The following is a 19,245-nucleotide window of genomic DNA, read 5'->3' as shown; positions in this document are numbered from 1 at the left end:
ATTTCCCCCCACCACCTCCCACCCAGTGATCTGGCTATGTTCCTTCCCTCCCAGGTCTTGAGCCCTCCAAAGCTCATGTGTCAACTCACACCTTTGATTTTGAAGTGCTTACCCTTGTTTTCAAACCCCTTCATGTCCTCGTGAGGTGCCAAACCATTTCTATCACCTTCTGCTACCTTCCAAGATCTCTGGGCTCCTCCAATTTTGCCGTCATGAGCATTCACTGATCTCTATCAATCTACCATTGGTGGCTATGTCATCAACTGCCTGGGGCCCTAAGCTCTGCAATTACCTCCATAAACCCATCTACATCTCACTCCCTCTTGGTTAAAGCCCTATGACCAAGGTTTTGATCCTCAATCCCAGGGGGTCTCTCAATACCTTGATAACACTCCTGTGAAGGCACGTGAGAATGTTTTGAATTGGAATTTTTACAGATACATCATCGAAAGCATCCTATCTGGATGCATCACAGTTTGGTAAGGCAACTGCTCTGTCCAACACTGCAAGAACTTAGAGTTGTGAACACAGCCCAGTCCTTTACACAAACCAGCCTTCCATCCATTGGCTCCATCTACACTTTCCTCTGCATCGGGAAAGCAGCCAATATCATTAAAGACCCCTCCCACCCCAGTTATACTCTCTTCCCCCTCTTCCATTGGGCAAAACTTTGAAAACATAGATTCAAGAACAGCTTCTTCCTTGGTGTCATCAGACTTATGAAGGGAGCTCTCACATATTAGAGTCAGTCCTCCTCCACACCTTCTCTGTAGCTTCAACACTATATTCTGCATTCTGTTCCATTACCCTGACGTAATTATGTAAGGTAGGATCTGTCTGGTTAGCACGTAAAACCATACTTTTCACATCTCAGTGCATGTGACAATAATAAATCAAATCAAAAGTTATTGGGACATCACGTCAAGCTTCAAACCCTCCACTATGCGGGGTCACACACGAACCTTTTCCTTCCCGGACGTGGATGATGTCCTCTTCGCTCATCCACCGGTAGCAGGGGAACTGTAGGATATCTCCTGAGGGGGTGCATACCGTCAAATAACGGCAAAACCAGTCATCTTCCACCAGGAACTTCACTTTCTCCAACTGCACCCACCAGATGGAGCCCAGATCCCGCTCACTTTTCACCTCGTATTCATCCACCTGGCCAAACCAATGAGAAGATATGTTACAATGAACGTAGGAGGAGGCCATTCAGCCCTTCGAACCTGCTCTGCTATTCAATATGATCATGGCTGATCCTCTGTCTCAAAGCCATATTCACAGCCATGTCCTTTGATGCATTTAATATCTAAGACAAAATGACCGATCTCTTTCTCGAATATCCTCAACATCCCAGCTCCCCCACCGCCCCCCCCCCCACCCCCGCAACCTTCCGTAGTAGCAAATTCCACAAGTTGACCTCTGTCTGAGTGAAGAAAAGTTTCCCCGTCTCTGTCTTAATCGGCCGACCCCATTTCCTGAAACAATGACCCCCTGATTCTCGACTCCCTGACTAGGGGACACTAAAAGAATATAGAGGAGTCAGGACAGTGCAAAAGAAAAAAAAAATGTAGATTTACAGAGGAACCTCGATTATCCGAATATTAATTAAGCGAATTTTGGATTATCTGAAGATTTCAAGGTCCCGCAAAAATGTTACATCAAAGAGGTAAGTGTATTCGATCTACCTGTACTGAAGGACATGTGAAAACACTGGCAAGAACATAGAAACACAAGCAGTTCAAGCATCAGCAACTGGATATTTTTTAGGTCATGGTTGTTACACAGCCCTTTGAAAAAGTAAGTGTTTTAGAGTATTCCCATCACTTTACCGTTCATGAAAAAAACGTCCGAGAACGTAAATGCATGTGCGAGGCGGTGCTTCTATCTTTCTAATGCAAGACTGTGTTCCTGGAAACCGACAAATGCTCTTGCAAACGTAGAAGCTGTTCAGGACCTTCAGGCTGTCTTCACCATTCCTTGCCAAATGCTAACCACTGCTGCATTTTTTAAAAAGTTTTCTCGTGTTATCATTGCTTTATTTTGTTCATCATGTGAAACCTGTGTCCTCACACACAATACATTAATATTATAGATTTAAACAAACTCTCTGGTAGAGCACAGTGTTCGATCAGCATGGTTTCCCTTGTTTAAGGGAAAATTGATTATCTGAATTATCAATTATCTGAAGGAAATACAGCCCGCCCACCTCATTCAGATAATCGAGGTTCCTCAGTATATGGATGGTGCTACCACTCAGTGGGGATGTTAGTGGACCTTGGAACAGAGGGAACTTTGAAAGATGAAGTCGTAACAAGCAATTTAGTCTGTCAAACTAAACTGTTCATGGCTGTTCATCCACCTCATAGGCCATTTCATCTCACTATCTCCAAGACCCTCGATGTCCTCGGTCTCCCAAAATCTGTCGATTCCAGAATGCAATGATTGACCAGCTGCGGTAAAGGATTTCAAACATTCACCAACCTCCCAGTGAAGATGTTCCTCCTTGTTATAGTATAAATTGGCTTGCCTTTTATTCCTAGGCTACGTCCCCTTGGTCTCTACCCTACAATCAGGGGAAATATCTGACATGTCCCCTGGTGAGATGACGTTCTGGCACACTGTATTTAATTTTGGCCTCCTTACTTGCGAAATGTGGTTGTCTTAGAAGTGTTGCAAATGGTTAATGTTGGAGCGGCATTAAACGCCACAAAATCTGATTGTGTCTCAACAGCTTTGCTGGAGAGAGGCAGATCGTCTGGTGCTCTTGTAGGTTGAAGACCTACATTTATAGGTCTCTCAATAGTCTTAGCAACAATGGCCTGGATATTCTACTGGGTAGGTGATTGTTGGAGCAATGCAGATTAGAGTCATACATGTATATACCTACAGAAGTTGGACTGCAATGGTTAAAACAGGGAGCTCAGCACCAATTCTCCAGGCCAGTCAGGGTTGGGCCATAAATGCTGACATTCACACTCCTTGGGAGAGTGAGGAAATCTGTGAGGAAAATGCATCAGGCTGTGTTGAGATTGGATTAAACCATGTCCTGTGATTTAACCAAGCACTAAACCAAGAGGCTGTGTGTTGGTCACAGGATGGTAGGTTCCATTACTTTGCTCTTGGCGATAGCATGCACAGTTGGTTCCCACAGAGCACGGAATATTCTAGAAGTCGGATGAGGTTGTTTTATTTTCCCTCTCAGCACAGTATCTGCCTGTTCAGCCTGCTGAATGTTTGTTTCATATGCCAAGCCAAACATCCTCTGACAAGCCGGTCTCTGTGTGACAATAAGGTGCGGCTTTACACTGTGCATAAGGGTCAGATGCTTTTCCACATTCCATTGATAAAGTTGCCATGCTCATTCAAGAGCCTGACAGTCATGCAAGTGCAAATGGGGCAATCGCACTGCTCACCCCCAGTATTCCACATTTCTGTGGCAGCCTTCACGATCTCAAGATGTCTCTGAGTGGTTGGTAGGCAGCTACATGACCAAACAGTAATGAAATAATGAGTTCTGTTCACAAAAATGACCCCGAGCTTCCAGCTGCCTGCCACTTTGACACACTGCCATGTTCTTGTCTTAACATTTCTGTCTCAGGCCTCCCGCAGTGCTCCAGTAAGACACAATGCAGGCTGGAAGAACAACACTTCATCTTTCACTCGAGGACCTTACAACCTTCAGGATTCAATATTGAGTTTAATAATTTTAGGTCCTGAACATATCTATTACCCAGTCCACACACCAGGCCATGTTATGACATGGAGAAAGTGAGGACTGCAGATGATGGAGATCAGAGTGGAGAGTGGGGTATTGGAAAAGCACAGCAGGTCAGACAGCACCTGAGGAGTGGAGAATCGGTGTTTCGGGCATAAGCCGGTCATCATTCCTGATGAAGGACTTCTGCCTGAAACGTCGATTCTCCTGCCTCTCGGTTGCTGCCTAACCTACTGTGTTACAACATGGTGTGAGGCCAACTATTTTCGCCCACTCACAGTTCCCATTAGCACCAATCTAGCTTCTCATCTTTCCTGGCTTATTCCTTTTGTCTGCCTATCCTTTATATTTCTCTCTGGGCTCCCTCTCCACCTGTCCACTCACTCCTTTCCCCACTCCCCTGTAATCAGCATAAACCCTGCCCTTTCCAAGCTGCTGCTTTCAGTTCTGACGAACGGTCACTCGATTTGAAACCTTAACTGGAAATGTCAGAGAGAACAGGCATTATGCTCAACCTATCCATGCCAACCAGGTTTCCGAAACTGAACTAGTCCCATTGGCCTGTGTTTAGCGCACATCTCTCTAAACCTTTCTTATCTTTATACCTATCTTTTAAATGCTGTCATTGTACCAGCCTCCACTATTTCCTCTGGCAGCTCATTCCATACACACACCCCCCTCTTGTGTTCTATCAGGTCCCTTTTATACCTTTGCCCTCTCCCCTTAAATCCATGCCATCTTGCTCGGACTCCCCCACCCTGGGGAAGCAAATCACAGGGCTTGGCAGCTCACCAACATGACCTGATAATGGTGGAGTAAATAAAATCAGGATCAGATAGAGAAGCTGAATTCTATTATTGCAATTTTCAATTTGAAAACATATACCCTTGAGCAGTAAGCCTGAGGCGGGAGGTATTTGCATCATCAAACAAACAACGCGATATTTACATTCCTGAAAAAGACTACATTCAGAGAAACTATTATTGGAAACATGCAGTCCCAGGTAAAGTTCAAATTTCATTCTCAGAATTCATTCAGCTAAAATTGACATTTATTTTAAATCAGAGCCAATCTTTCTCCTGATGCATGTCTCTCTTAAAATTGTGAGTAATGCCACCGCCATGCTCACGAGTTGAGTTTGAAATTGCACATTGCCATCTGTAAGCAATCCTTACTGTTATTCTTTCTTGGACATTTGAAACAAGGATCGTGTCCGTTACATGTGAAATTTGTCACCAGTTCTGAAACCATACACGGTTTCAGAACTGGTGACAAGACTGGGGGGCATATTTTTAAGATGAGAGGAGAGAGACTTAAAAAAGACATAAGGGGCAAATTTGGGGGCGGTTCGCACGTGGAATGAACTTCCTGGGGAAGTGGTGGATGCAACCACAGTTATAACATTTAAAAGACACTTAGATAAGTAACATGCAAAAGAAAGGTTTGGATGGAGATGCACCAGGAGCACACAGCAGGGACTAGTTTAGTTGGGATTACATTTGGCATGGACTGAATCATAGAATCCCTGCAGTGAACAAGCAGGCCATTCAGCCCATCAAGCCCACATTGACCCCCTGAAGAGAATCCCACCCAGACTCCCGACCCAGTCCTTGTAACCCTGCAGCAGGCAGCTGGGACTAGTTTAGTTGGGATTACGTTCGGCATGGACTGCTTTAACCAAAGGCTCTGTTTCTGTGGTGTGTTACTTTAGGAGAATGGTAGGAGAAAGTGAAGACGACAGAGGCTGGAGATCAGAGTCGTGAGTGTGGTGCTGGAAAAGCACAGCATGTCAGGCAACATCCGAGGAGCGGGAGAATCGACATTTCAGGCATAAGCCCTTTATCCAGAATGAGATTGGTCTCAGGCCTAACTGGATGTGTTGTAACTGCAAGTATAGGCTTGGAATAGAAACACTGTGAAACAAGAACGAATGTCATTTAAGGCCACACCTAGCATTGTTCGTACATAACGGTGATCAATACTAATTGCACTATGATGAATCAGACGTTCGGTATTGACCCTTCCTGAGGTCCCTTCCAGCAACTGGAACTGACCACTGTGATAGAGTCTGACCAAGGAACCATCATTTTCTCCTTTCTGTAAGTTAAGATGCCTTTCCCCACACATCAAATCCCAGTTTAGATAAAAGGTGTGTTGGGCATGGGGCGTGAACGTGGCTGGTGTGAGTCTACAATAGTTGAGCAACACCAAATGTTAGCTGCCTTTGGGTATGCTTCTGCTTAATCTCAAGAACCTGCCGGTGTTCTGTGCCAAATTGGCATCAGTACAACAGTGGAAACAAACTAAATGCTGATATGTTTTACAACAATCTCAGTAAGCAAAATCTGGGGATAGAGCTCACCCTTCCCTACGAAATGGAGATTGTAGACTTTCTGCATAAGCAAGAATCAATGAGCAATTTGCGATTATAGGTCTTGCTGCAGGCTGTTAAGGGAGTATTATATATAATTCATTAATTGGGAAAATAGCTCCTGCCTCCACAGGTCTTATTTTATAAAAAAAACTTTCAGTTCTTAATTTTCTACAGGAGACACCCCTCTCTCAAATTGAGTTCTCGTACGGTTAGAATGCAGATTAAATGTTCAATACTAAAAAGTGATATCATTATACTCACCAGCTTTTATGGCCACCATACAGCGAATACTTACACACTCAGTAGTCACACAGCACACTTAACACACGTTACACTCGTCACTCACACACCCACTCTCACAAACAGACACGCATGCAAATGTCTCTCTCTCACTTTCAAACACACAAATAGGCACACATACACGCACACAAAGCCTGCACACAGATACACATCCATCGCAAACACATGGCCACTCTCTCACACAATCACTCTTGCACACATACAGAAACACAGCCATTCTCTTTTTCACCTACACACAGCCACTCTCTCTCTCTCTCACACACACACACACACACACACACACGTATATACACATACCCACTCGCAAAGACATAAACAAGACTTCTGTCACACTCACTCATGCAAAATTCATGCACGATGTGCAGTACACACACACTTTCTCTCTTGCATATTATCTAAAAAGTTTCACTGACTACACAAATTCAACCCACACATTTCCTCTCTCTCTCTCATACACATGCACACTCATGCAGACACATACACTCTCTCTCTCATGCACACACACAAAAAAAAACTCTCACAGGCACTTACACTTCCACGCTCCAGATTATTCTGAAGCCACTTGTCCAGGCTGGTCCTCTGGCTTTTCCCTTTCTCTCCTATCAGAGTGACATAGATGTAATTGTTTGTTCCTGAGTAATAAGTTGTGCCTGTAGCCACTGTGACCCTGTAGGTGATCATCTTTTCACAAAGGTTTGGAGGGGAACAGGAAAGAAAGAGTATTGCTGGTTGTGGGAGACGCAGCTTTGGAGTGAATCAGCCAGAGGGCAGGGCTAGTTCACGGGTCGTCAGCGCTGGATAATGTCACAGAGCTAGGTTTCCTTTAGCAAGGCTATTAAACACTGAACAAATACTAGGTGTGTTTCAAACTGCATACCTGTTGTTATAGGCGTGTGCTTAGTTCAGTAACATGAGACGCTCTCCCAAATTGCCTGAGCGCGGGATTAACCCTTGCGATTTAAAAGGCTACCAGCTGCCAGACAGCAGAGGGCCCCTTTGGATATATAGTGACATTTCTCTGTGTGTGGACCAACATCCTCATGTTTTCCCCTCTGTTAATGTCAATGCTTCAAATTTACAGGATGCGTATCTATTGCATGTCATTTTTAAGATGTGGCTGTCACTGGCAAGGCATTCATTTGTTGCCTGTCCTTAACAGCTTTGAGAAAGTGGCAGTCAGCAACACCCCCCTGGAAAGTCTGCAGTGTATCTGAATGGAATGGTTTGTGAGGTTCCTCTGGGTTAAGAGTCGGTTCTGCCTTAACGGAAATGCATACTTGTTGATTGCCTCACTCCAACATTGCAAATGAATGGTTATGCAAGTCGCACATTTGGGAAAGTGACACTTGGTTTGACCATTGTATTTCTTTCTTGTAATTAAGTTAAAGGGGGGGGTGGACTTGATTGGAAAATTGGAAACAGCCCTGGCGGAAATGCAAGTTGCAATAAACCACATTAAGAGTGACGGTGACCTGTTGCTGTAATAAATTCAGAATTGCAGTGAGAGTACGTAGCTTTTATATATATATATGTGTGTGTGTGTGTCGAGGCTAGCATTTGTTTTGCATCCCCAATTCCCTTCAGGAAGGATATTATTAAATTGGAGAAGGTGCAGAAAAGATTTACAAGGATATTACCAAGACTGGAGAATTTGAGTTAAAAGGAGAGGTTGCACTGGCTGGGACTTTTTTCAGTGGAGTGTAGGAGGTTAAGGGGTGACCTCATTGAATTGTATAAAATCATGCATGGGCTAAGATAAGGTTTCAAAACTAGAGGGTATAACTTTAAGGTAAAAGGGAAAGTTTTAAAAGGGGCAATTTTTTTTCACACAGAGGGTCTAGATTAGATTACTTACAGTGTGGAAACAGGCCCTTCAGCCCAATAAGTTCATACACACCCTCCGAAGAGCAACCCACCCAGACCCATTCCCCTACACCTAACACTACGGACAATTTAGCATAGCCAATTCACCTAACCTGCACATTTTTTTGGACTTTGGGAGGAAACTGGAGTACCCGGAGGAAACCCACACAGACACGGGGAGAATGTGCAAACTCCACACAGACAGTTGCCTGAGGCTGTGGAATGAACCGTCAGCGAAAGTGGCAGATCCAGATACAACATTTTAAAAGACATTGGTCAGATACATGAATTGGAAATGCTTAGAGGGATATGGGCCAAATGCAGGCAAAAGGGATTGGTTCCGTTTGGGAAACCTGGTAGGCGTGATTGAGTTGGACTACTCCTTTTATGTGTGCCTGCTGGACACACTTTCCTCATTCCTGAAGAAGGGCTTATGCCCAAAACGTTGATTCTCCTGTTCCTTGGATGCTGCCTGACCTGCTGCGCTTTTCCAGCAACATATTTTGAGCTCTGATCTCCAGCATCTGCCGTCCTCACTTTCTCCTTGGACTACTCTATAGCTGGATAATTTGAAAGGGTTACTTCAGAGTTAACCACATTGCAAAGAACTTGGAAAATTGTGGGATTGGATGCAGTTAGCAAGTAAGGGGAGGGATGAAATCATAAATAAATTCATAGAACTCGGTGTGACAGATTTTGGGGATCAAATGTCCTCAGTTTCTTGTGCTTGATATTTTTGTCAGAATCAAAGAAAATATTTGAGAACTGCACCTGAATTCAGAGTTCTCTGAGAAATGATGGTCACTGTCACAGCCACCTTAGATTCAGACAATACAGTTCTTGGAACATCGTTAATCCAACCTCTTGTGATCCATCCAGCTCTCACAATTCCCAGTGGAGCTCCTCACTAAGGTGGATATATCAATGTGACTCACTTAATCACTCAGAGAGGCCTGTCCTGTTAAAGGCCACAAAATCAAAAGCCCAGTGACAATTTTGGAAGATAAAGGACATGTAGCAGAAACCGAAAACTCGAGAGATCAACCAATCGTCATGACAACAATACTTTTTGTAATCCACCGGGGCTCCCTGTAGATGATGGTCAAATGGACAAAAACTGCTTCCCTCTCAGGATGGAGTTTGTGTTGTTAAAGATGAGGAGGTCAGAATTCAACATTGGATAGAATATTTTCATGAGGACACAGGAGCAGAAGAAGGCCATTCAGCCCATCAAGTCTGCATTATCATTCAGTGAGATCATAGCTGGCCTGATAATCCTCAATTCCACTTTCCTTCCTTTTCCCCATAACCCTTAATTGGCTTATCAATTAAAAATCTGTCTATCTCAGCCTTGAATATACATAGCAACCCAGCTTTGACAGCCCTCAGCTGTAAATAATTTCACAACCTTCTAAGAGGAGAAATTCTTCATCATTTCTGTTTTAAATGAACATACCAATTTTCTGAGACTATATTGTCTGGTCCAAGACTCTCCCATAAGGATTAAGTCCCCTAAAAATCTTGCATATTCCAACGAGGTCACCTCTCATTCTTCTAAACCTCAACACATACAGGCAAAGTCTACTAAACCTCTCCTCATAAGACAGTCTCTCCAAACCCAGGATCTCCCTTGTAATCCAACAACACTTCAACCTTAAAGCGATGGTAGCAGCTGACATTGGGTGAGTAATCCAGGAGCTTAGAGTCACAGAGTGTGGTGCTGGAAAAGCACAGCCAGTCAGGCAGCATCCGAGGAGCAGGAGAATCGACGTTTCGAGCATAAGCTCTTCCTCAGGAACCTCAGGCTACTATTAAATGGATATGAGTTAGAATCTCACCATGGCAGATGGTGAAATTTGAGTTCACTAAAATCTGAAGGGGAGAAATTGTGATTGCATATCTGTTGTTACTGTCATTAAAAAAAAACAACCCATCTGGTTCACCATTGTCCTCTTGAACAGGAAATCAGCCATCCTTACCTGGTCTTGCCTATATGAGACTGAGTCTGAACTACCCTCTGGGCAAATGTGGAAGGGCAATAAATAGCGCGAAATGCTCAAATCCCACATAACACAGTCACTCCAGACTATCAGAAACCAAAACAGAAAATGCTGGAAAAACTCAGCAGGTCTGCGAGCATCTGTGGAGAGAAAGCAGAATTAACATTTCTGGTTGAGCGCCACTTCTTCAAAACTCCAGGCAATACCCCAGCTCCCTGTGGCTCTACACTGATGACAGGGCTGTGAGCAGCGATCATGCAATCTGTGGCTCTCTCCCGGTGGACCAGCTGATGTCTTCCAAGCTGAAGGACCCCCTGCTCACTCCAAGCACTCATCCTACAGAAGTAAAGCATGCCCTTCCATGTTCATGGTGGAATATCCTGGGTCAAGCAGTCTCACTGCCAGAAGGAAGAAGATCTCTTTCCAAACCCTTCAGGTCAACCATCCAGAGCAGTTACAGGGTTTGGTGTGCTTGTCCATGTTACAGTCATACAGTCATGGAGTTGTTCAGCATGGAAACGGATCCTTCGCTCTGACCCGACCATGCCAACCAGTTATCCCAACGTAATCTAGTCCCACTTGCCAGCACCTGGCCCATATCCCTCCAAACCCTTCCATTTATATACCCATCCAGATGCCTTTTAAATGTAGTCATTGTACCAACCTCCACCGCTTCCTCTGGCAGCTCATTCCATCCACACATCATGCTCTGTGTGAAAAAGATGCCCCTTAGGTCCCTTTTAAGTCTTTCCCCTCTCACCTCAAAGCTATACCCTCTAGTTCTGGACTTCCTTATGCTGGGGGAAAAGACCTTGTCTATTTCCCCTATCCATGTCCCTCATGATTTTATAAGCCTCTATAACGTCACCCCTCAGCTTCCATTGCTCGAGGGAAAACAGCCCTAGCCTATTCAGCCTCTCCCTGCATCTCAAATCCTCCGACCCTGGCAACATCCTTGTAAATCTTTTCTGCACCCTTTCAAGTTTCACAACATCCTACCCATAGCAAGGCAACCAATAAGTATTCTAAAAGTAGCCTAATTAATGTCTTGTATAACTGCAATATCACCCCTCAGCTAGGGAAAACAGCCCCAACCTAGTCAACCTCTCCATATAGCTCAAACCCTCTAACAGCAGCAATGTCCTTGTAAGTCTTTTCTGCGCCCTCTTAAGTTTAACACACTTTCCCTGTAGCATTTAACAACATCTTTCCTATGTTGGCCATATGGACGACTTTGTTAGTTTATAGAAAGGGAAGTGGGTGAGTCCCTCACTTTACAGGAATTAACACAGGCTGACTTCAACCCAGACTTTTTTCACATGAACCGCCTCAGGTGTAGAATGCTCCACAATTGGTGCAAGGTTTATGATTTCATACCTTTTCTTGCGTGACTGAGCCTGTCCCTCCTCCTGTTGCTTTGCACTGTGTTTTGCTTTTGGATGTCGGGCTTTCCTCAGTTTTGCACCTTTCTCCAGCAGCCTCCATGTTAGAGAATCGATTGCTTAAGGCTGATAACCTCAGTACAGTGCCGCAGGAGCGCTGCGTAGTCAGAGGTGCCATCCTTTGATTAGATTAAATTCTCTACAGTGTGGAAACAGGTCCTTCGGCCCAACAAGTCCACACCAACCCTCCGAAGAGCAACCCACCCAGACCCATTCACCTACATTGACTCCTGACTAATGCACCTGACACTACGGGCAATTTAGCACGACCAATTCACCTAACCTGCACATCCTTGGACTGTGGGAGGAAACCGGAGCAGCAAGGCTCCACCCAGGAAGAAGTAAAAGATACCGCGGCAGCAAATATCGGAAGAAGAGGATGGACTAATCTCCTGAGTCCCAAGCCAGCATTTCTCAATCAACGGATGCCCATAACGAATGATTTTGTGATGAATTTAATCGAGGTTTAGAGGATCTTGCTATCAGTTACACTGCTTCTGACTTTACAGGAGGGACTAAACTTCAAAAATTACTTAATTGGACGCAAAGTATCCTGTCATTGTGGGAGGAGTTATTTAGATGAAGGTCATTTTCTCAGTCTCATCGCACCCCCCCCCCCTCTCCAAGAACACATGGACCTTTACAGCACCCCACCCTTTGAGCTTTCCATTGTGCTGTCGAAATAGCCTGTCCCGAACTCTACACCGAGAAGGACAAGGTCAGCAGGTGCAGACGAACAGCACTCCCATGCAAGTTCTCCTCCAAGCCCCTCACCATCGTGACTTGGAAATATATCCTTCAGTGTCACTGGGTCCCTAACCTACATGCATTGTGGCAGCTGTAATTGGCTTCTCCACAGACACTTTAAGGACACTGAGGGATGGTTAATAAATGTTGGCCTTGCCTGCGGTGCCCACATTCAGGTAAACAACAAAAGAACACAATGCTATCCCTCAATTACCTTGTATTCACCCTCAGACATCCTCTCTCTCTCTCTCTCTGCGCAGTTTCCTGGTTATGCTGAAGCAGTTACAAGCTGGAAGAACAGTGTAGTGATTGCAGTGAGGTTGATCTTGTAGAATATGAGTTCCCTGATTGGGACTGTTAATCTGGTCCAATCAGGGAGCCCTGGCTGACAGGTACAGGAAGGGAATAGAGGGATATGCATCCTGTAAGTGAAGACAGTTTTAATATAGAAGGGCAAAATATGGCGGCGCAGGCTTAGAAGACTGAAGGGCCTGCTTCCGTGCTGTATTGTTCTTTGTTCTTTTTTGTGTCAGGGGTTCTGCTCACTCTAGGAGCCAGCTCTGAACTAGCTGCGTCAGTGTCATAATAAAGAGTGACTTGGTGATGGGATACCGGCCTTAATGGAGTTATTTCAAACAGGATCTCATTTTTCGCCTGGGGGCTCAATATCGAGTTCAATAATTTTAGAACCAAAACATCTCCTTCCACGTCTTTTACCGACCCTGACACCCCTGGCCCTGTCACGATGTGGTCATTTTTCTCATTTCCCCTCCTCCCCACCACATCACAGATCCAACCATCCAACTCGGCACCGCCATCTTGACCTGTCCTACATGTCCACCTTCCTTCCCACCTATCCGCTCCATCCTCCTCTATGACCTATTACCTTTACCCCCACCTCCGTCTACCTATCGCATTCTCAGTTACCTTCCAACCAGCCCCACTCCCTCCCATTTATCTCTCAGCACTCTTGGCCCACAAGGCTCATTCATGATGATGGGCTTATGACCGAAACATCGATCCTCCTGCTCCTCGGATGCTGCCTGACCGGCTGTGCTTTTCCAGCACCACACTCTTGACTCTGATCTCCAGCATCTGCAGTTCATTTTCTCCCCATGATGCGGTCTGCTTTCAGCGCAGCCAGCCCATTTTCATCCACTTATGATCCCTGTTTTCTCCTTCCTTAGCTATTATCCATCCCTCTGTCTGCCTGACTTATACTCTCTCTCTGCACTCTGTGACCACCTATCTGAAATTTCCACCTGAAATCCCAGTAAGAAATACAAGGAGGAGGGTGGGAGGCTGCAAACCCTATTGCAGCCACAAGCCAGAACTGGAGGCTGGAGATCAATGAGAAGCTAACAGCCCCAGACTGGGCCACAGGCGCCCTCTGCTGCTCATCAGAAAACGTGCAATTTCCACCACAGCAACAATTGAATTCTCCCCCACCACACCTCCAGGCAGTCTTCCAGAACACAACTGCTCAACGCATGACAAAGTACTTTTATCCCTCCACATATCCTCTTTTGCAGGTTTTGTTAAATCTGCACCTATTCTTCTCAATACAAGTGGACATGATTCGGAGATGCCGGTGTTGGACTGGGGTGTACAAAGTTAAAAATCACACAACACCAGGTTATAGTCCAACAGGTTTAATTGGAAGCTAGTGTGCTTCCAATTAAACCTGTTGGACTATAACCTGGTGTTGTGTGATTTTTAACTTAATACAAGTGGAGACAGCCTTCATGATATCACAGCCTATCATCTATCTCAATTCCACTTTCTCATGTTACTTTCGTACTTTGTGATGATACTAGTCTCCAGAAACAACCAATTATCCATTTACGTCAAGAGCACACTCACTGACTGATGGTTGTCTAGGGAAGTGAATTCCAAAGTCACACCACATTCTGAAGTGAAGGAATTCTCATTCCAGCCATACCTGGCCTGATCTTTACCCTGAATCTTTGCCCCTAGTTCAATGCTCCAGCAGTCCCTGCACCAGCCTCCGCTCTGGGGTACGCTTTCTCACACTGGCCTCCGTGACTCCATTCCCCGCCCCAGCCTCCCCCCCCCAGGGACTCCAGACTCCATTCCCTGCCCCGGCCTTCCTCCGAGGATTGCATTCCCTGCCCCCGGTCTTCCTCCTGGGACTTATTCCCCGCCCGCCCATTCCCCCCAGGACTCCATTCCCCCCTCTGACCTTCCCCCGGGACTCCATTTTGAACATAAACTTTTCATTAGGAATCCTGATGGTTTACAATATAGGAAAATAATGTGTCCACTTTAATAGGAAGAATATCAAAGCAGCAGATTATTTAGAGAGGAGAGATATTGCAGTACTCAGGTTTGCAGAGAGAGGCCTGGTCCATGAATCCCATAAGGTGAGGTTCAGCTGGTGATTGAGATGATAGATGGTAGATATCAAAATATGGGAACAGTGGGGGTTTTTAGCTACATTTTATACTATTGGTGAGACTACCTTTTGAATATTGTGTACAGTATGTAAAAGGCTGAGATGCAGAACTAATTGGACAGCTCTTTCAAAGACCTGGCTCGTATATGATGGGCTGAATGGCCTCCTTTCTATGCTGTTAGATTCTATAATTTTACTGGGAGGAAATGTGTCCCAAGTTGGGTTGGTGTGTGAGCTGAAGGGGAACTCGGATGTGATAATGTTGAGACTCACCTGTGGTCCTTGTCCTCACTGTAGTCAAAATGTATTTTGTGACACTTAAGGAAAGTTCAAACTTAAAATTTGTTCAGGTGTGAGTCTAAATTCACTTACCGGTATTTTTATTATCTCCAAGTCCAACTTCAGTGAGGTCTTTAATCCAGGCCTGAAGTTCAGGGACATCTTGAATTTCACTTTCTGTCTTATAGTGGTACATGGCAATTTCGGTGACTAGCCTGAAATTTATATTTGAATGTGTTAAGGATCAGGAATGAAAAAGTGTTCAAAGACTTGACCTGTCAGGTTTTTAAAATTCATACTGAGGATGTGTACAAAAATGGCCCTCTACCTAGGTCCTACCGAGAAGCACATAAAGTTTCAAAGAGCAGGTGCTGTAGTGGACGATGAATACAACTTGTCTCACAAACACATGAGTTACAGTAGACCCTTGTTTGCAAATCCATACAGAAATTAAAAAGATAAATCTGATAGTGAACAGGGTAAGGATCACAATGAGGTTGTGTACTCGTCAGAATATTGAAAATGAGAGAGTGGAGGTTAAGTCAAACGATATCTTTTTCTTAACAGGTGACATGTGAAGGTGGATTGTTCAGAAAGTAACAATGTGTCCTTTGTGAGGGTGCATAGTGTGTCTTCAGAAAATGCCATACAAGTAAGAGGAGTTTATGATGAACCAATAGCTTCAAATGTATTTACGAATAAAAAAGATCAGGGCTTTGAAGGCTATAGAAAGTTTGTGATCACTGGTTTATATTTTTAATCAAGCAAAGAGAATAATACCCTTAGAGACATAGGGGAAGCTTAGTTTCCGATGATAGTCACTGACAGAGAACTCTTTAAAGAGTGTTTGTTATTTAAGAATGGCTGGGAGTTGGATGTTGGTGGTGTTTCCCTGCTCTGTTACATCAACACAAGTTAAGATGTGGTTCAATTTTCGATGTTATAGTTGTGGCAATTGTTTGCTATTGTAGTGTTCTCTATTTCATAACAGAAAGTGATCCACCTGGATAGAAAGGACTGACTTTTCACAAAGCTGTCTCAACTCTCCACACCCTGGGCAGGCAGGATGCAGAAATCCAAATCTATTTCCCAACTGACCCAATTTTGCCAATCGGGCACAGGCTACAGAGAGTTGATTCTGATTCTGATAGCTGTGATTCACAAGGCAGGGAGCCCACCCTCTCACTCAAACCAGCTATTTAAACTTAGCAATGAGTTAGGGTGGCATGGTGGCTCAGTGCCTCACAGCGCCAGGGATCCCGGTTCAATTCCATCCTTGAGCCACTGTCTGTATGGAGTTTGCACATTCTCCCTATGTCTGTGTGGGTTTCTTCTGGGTGCTCTGGTTTCCTCCCACAGTCCAAAGATGTGTGAGTTAATTCGATTGGCCATGCTAGACTGGCCTGTGGCGTCCAGGGACACGCAAGCTGGGTTGGTTAGCCATGGGAAAATGCAGAGTTACAGGCATAAGGTCAGGGGGTATCTCTGGATGGGATGCAGTTCAGAAAGATCAGTGTGGACTTGGAGGGTTGAATGGCCTGCTTCTACAATGTAGAGATTCTATGATCATCATTGTATGAGTTCAAACAGACTCCCTTTAGGTGGTATCAAGACATTTAATCCATAATTTGAGAGTCACAAATTGACTGGATAGACATAAATGCTATTGAAGGGTACAAAAGATCCATTTAAGCGTCAAAATCTGAAGCGTTTATAATTTTGTCCCATTAAAAGCTGAAAAGATACCTGCTGGATTTTTTTTTAACAAAAACCCTCTGCTAGCCAGCTTTGTTTGGAAGGTGTAGGTTATATTTTAAAAACTCTGCATCTATTCCATGACGTTGCAGTAAAAGATCCTTATTGATACTTCCCTACAAATATTATTGCAGCATTATAGACATCAAATCGCAATGTTTTTCAGCAGGGATTCTAGGTTCACAGTTGACTAATGGTTTAAAGAGAATCTTAAAGGATTTAATATGACACATTAACAGGAATTGGTTTATATAAGAGATTAACCATTTAAGATTTAGAGGCTCTGAGCAGGTTTTATGAATATTTTCACTGTCAAGAATGGATAAATAATGCTGTACTAGGTTTCTAGATGTTTTCCGTTTTTCATCTCCCCATAGCTTCTGAGGTCTGTCCATAGTGAATACTGGTTGTTCTTAGTAAAGCCTGCAAGTCAACTGTATTCTTTGAGTGACAGAGATAAGCAGCCAAGTCACGGTCAATTGCCTTCACAACTGTAGTGATCGGAACAAGGTTGGCCAGGTGGATCGCATTGAGCGTGAGTTCCCTGATTGGGGCTGTTATCCCTGACCAAAAAGGGAGCCCTTGCTGACAGATCAAAAACAGGAGTGTCAGGGATTCTCCTCACCCTGGGGATGGGCTCTAAGATAACTGGTCAAAGTCCATGTACTGTACATGTGAAAGTGAAGGGTGACTTTGTGACAGGATAACGACCTCCACGGTGTTGTTTCAACAACTCATGTGAAATTGCTGAGGAAGATTACATTCACTGTGCAATGAGTACAAGCCCAACCTGCTCAATCTCTTCAATTAGGAAAACCCCTCCACATTCATGATTAATTTGGTGAACTTTCTTTGGACTGCCTCCCATATTTCCTTAGATAAGGGGACCAAAACTATTCTCAGTATTCAAAATTTTGTCTGCCTTGTATCGCTTTCGCAAGACCTCCTTATTTTCATATTCCTTTCAATTTTTACAACTACAGAGGAACCTCGATTATCCGAAGGACACGGGCGGGCAATATTTCATTTGGTTGATTGAATTCCGGATAATCGAATGCCAGATAACATAGTTTAGCCGAGCAACGGGACCTTGCGATCTTGCCAAATAATCTGATATTTGGATAATTGAATGCAGGATAATCGAAGTTCCTCTGTGTACTAATTTACTTAGCTCTGCTAGTGTTTTTCTTTGTATAACCACCAAAATTCTATGTTTTCTTATATTATTCAATTTATATATTTACTCAAAATTTAGGCTGTCTCATCTTATCTTCTATATCAAACAGCAAATTATTCCCTTTGGGGGCAATATGTCTTAGGAGTTTCAGCTGGACTCTTAACAATATCCAGGAAAATTATAACCTAGTTTAAAAAGCCAGTTGTATTTTACACTATCTAGAAGAATATCCATGTCTGGCCTTCTTCCTTTAGGTGATGGTCTTTTTGGACTCTGTAGGTCCACATTCCATGTCCAGGAATCTAGCTCCCTCTAAAGTTGAGGGAAATTAGTCAAGATTTTTTAAAAATTCATTCACGGGGTGAGGACGTCACTGACTAGGCCAGCATTTATTGCCCAGGGGGCAGTTAAGAGTTAACTACACAGCTTTGGGTCTGGAGTCACACGTAGGCCAGACCAGGTAAGGATGGCAGCTTTCTTCCCTGAAGGGCATTAGTGATCCAGATGGGTTTTTCCTACAATTGTTAATGGATTCATGGTCATCATTAGACTCTTAATTCCAGATTTTTTACTGAATTCAAATTCCACTGCCTGCCATGGCAGGATTCGAACCCAGGTCCACCTGGACATTATCTGGGTCTCCGGATTACCAGTCCGGTGATAATCCCACTTAGGCCATCGCCTCCCCTGGCTGCAATAGCTTCAGGTCAGGAGTTAGAATTGAAAAGAAAATGTACCACACGGTCAGGTCGCCTGACATTCCACATGGGAGTTGAGCATAAGAGAACTGACTTTGTTGCGTTCAGCAGAATTAGTGATCATTGAGGGGATTTGAGTGTGCCAGAGTATTGACGAGAGTATTTCCCACACTGGAAGAACCTAAGTTATTACTTACTTGTGAATCACTCTCTCTCAGAGCAGGCCATCATTCTTGTAAATAGTACCCCTTCAGTTCTGTGACTCCACAGTCCTTCAGGTTTTCTGGCAGACACAGCGACCGGTAGGTCAGCCTTTGGAAGGATTTTGAACACAGCAAATGAAATAGTCTTCTTTGACACCAAACATCTTTAGAAAACAAGAGACAGATTAAATCCCATTTATTGGCAGCACCAGGAGTGATGAAGGATTGTTTGGATCATTTTCCTGGGAAATTGCAAGAATGAAGACAATAGCA

At 44.1% G+C, this 19,245-nt stretch overlaps 1 protein-coding gene across 2 annotated transcripts in view; it reads right to left on the bottom strand.

Moving 5' to 3' along the window:
* The window catches only part of LOC122544334 (polyunsaturated fatty acid 5-lipoxygenase-like), a 34,122-nt gene extending 22,293 nt beyond the window's left edge, over positions 1–11,829 (bottom strand). The window contains exons 1-2 of one of the 2 annotated variants that reach the window (XM_043683513.1): positions 11,633–11,829; positions 963–1,161 (exon numbers count right to left, since the gene is read on the bottom strand). In XM_043683513.1, the coding sequence (XP_043539448.1) occupies positions 963–1,161; positions 11,633–11,815 (382 nt within the window). In that variant the 5' untranslated portion in view covers positions 11,816–11,829. Of the gene's footprint in view, positions 1–962; positions 1,162–6,923; positions 7,245–11,632 lie in introns of those variants that run through there. The other variant, XM_043683515.1, reaches the window with a different exon arrangement.
* Between the last annotated feature and the right edge of the window lie 7,416 nt (positions 11,830–19,245).

The sequence above is a fragment of the Chiloscyllium plagiosum genome, chromosome 48, assembly GCF_004010195.1.
Source record: "Chiloscyllium plagiosum isolate BGI_BamShark_2017 chromosome 48, ASM401019v2, whole genome shotgun sequence".
NCBI classification, from domain to species: domain Eukaryota; kingdom Metazoa; phylum Chordata; class Chondrichthyes; order Orectolobiformes; family Hemiscylliidae; genus Chiloscyllium; species Chiloscyllium plagiosum.
The sequence above is the reverse complement of the archived record's forward strand: the minus strand, read 5'-3'. Positions and strand labels throughout refer to the sequence as shown.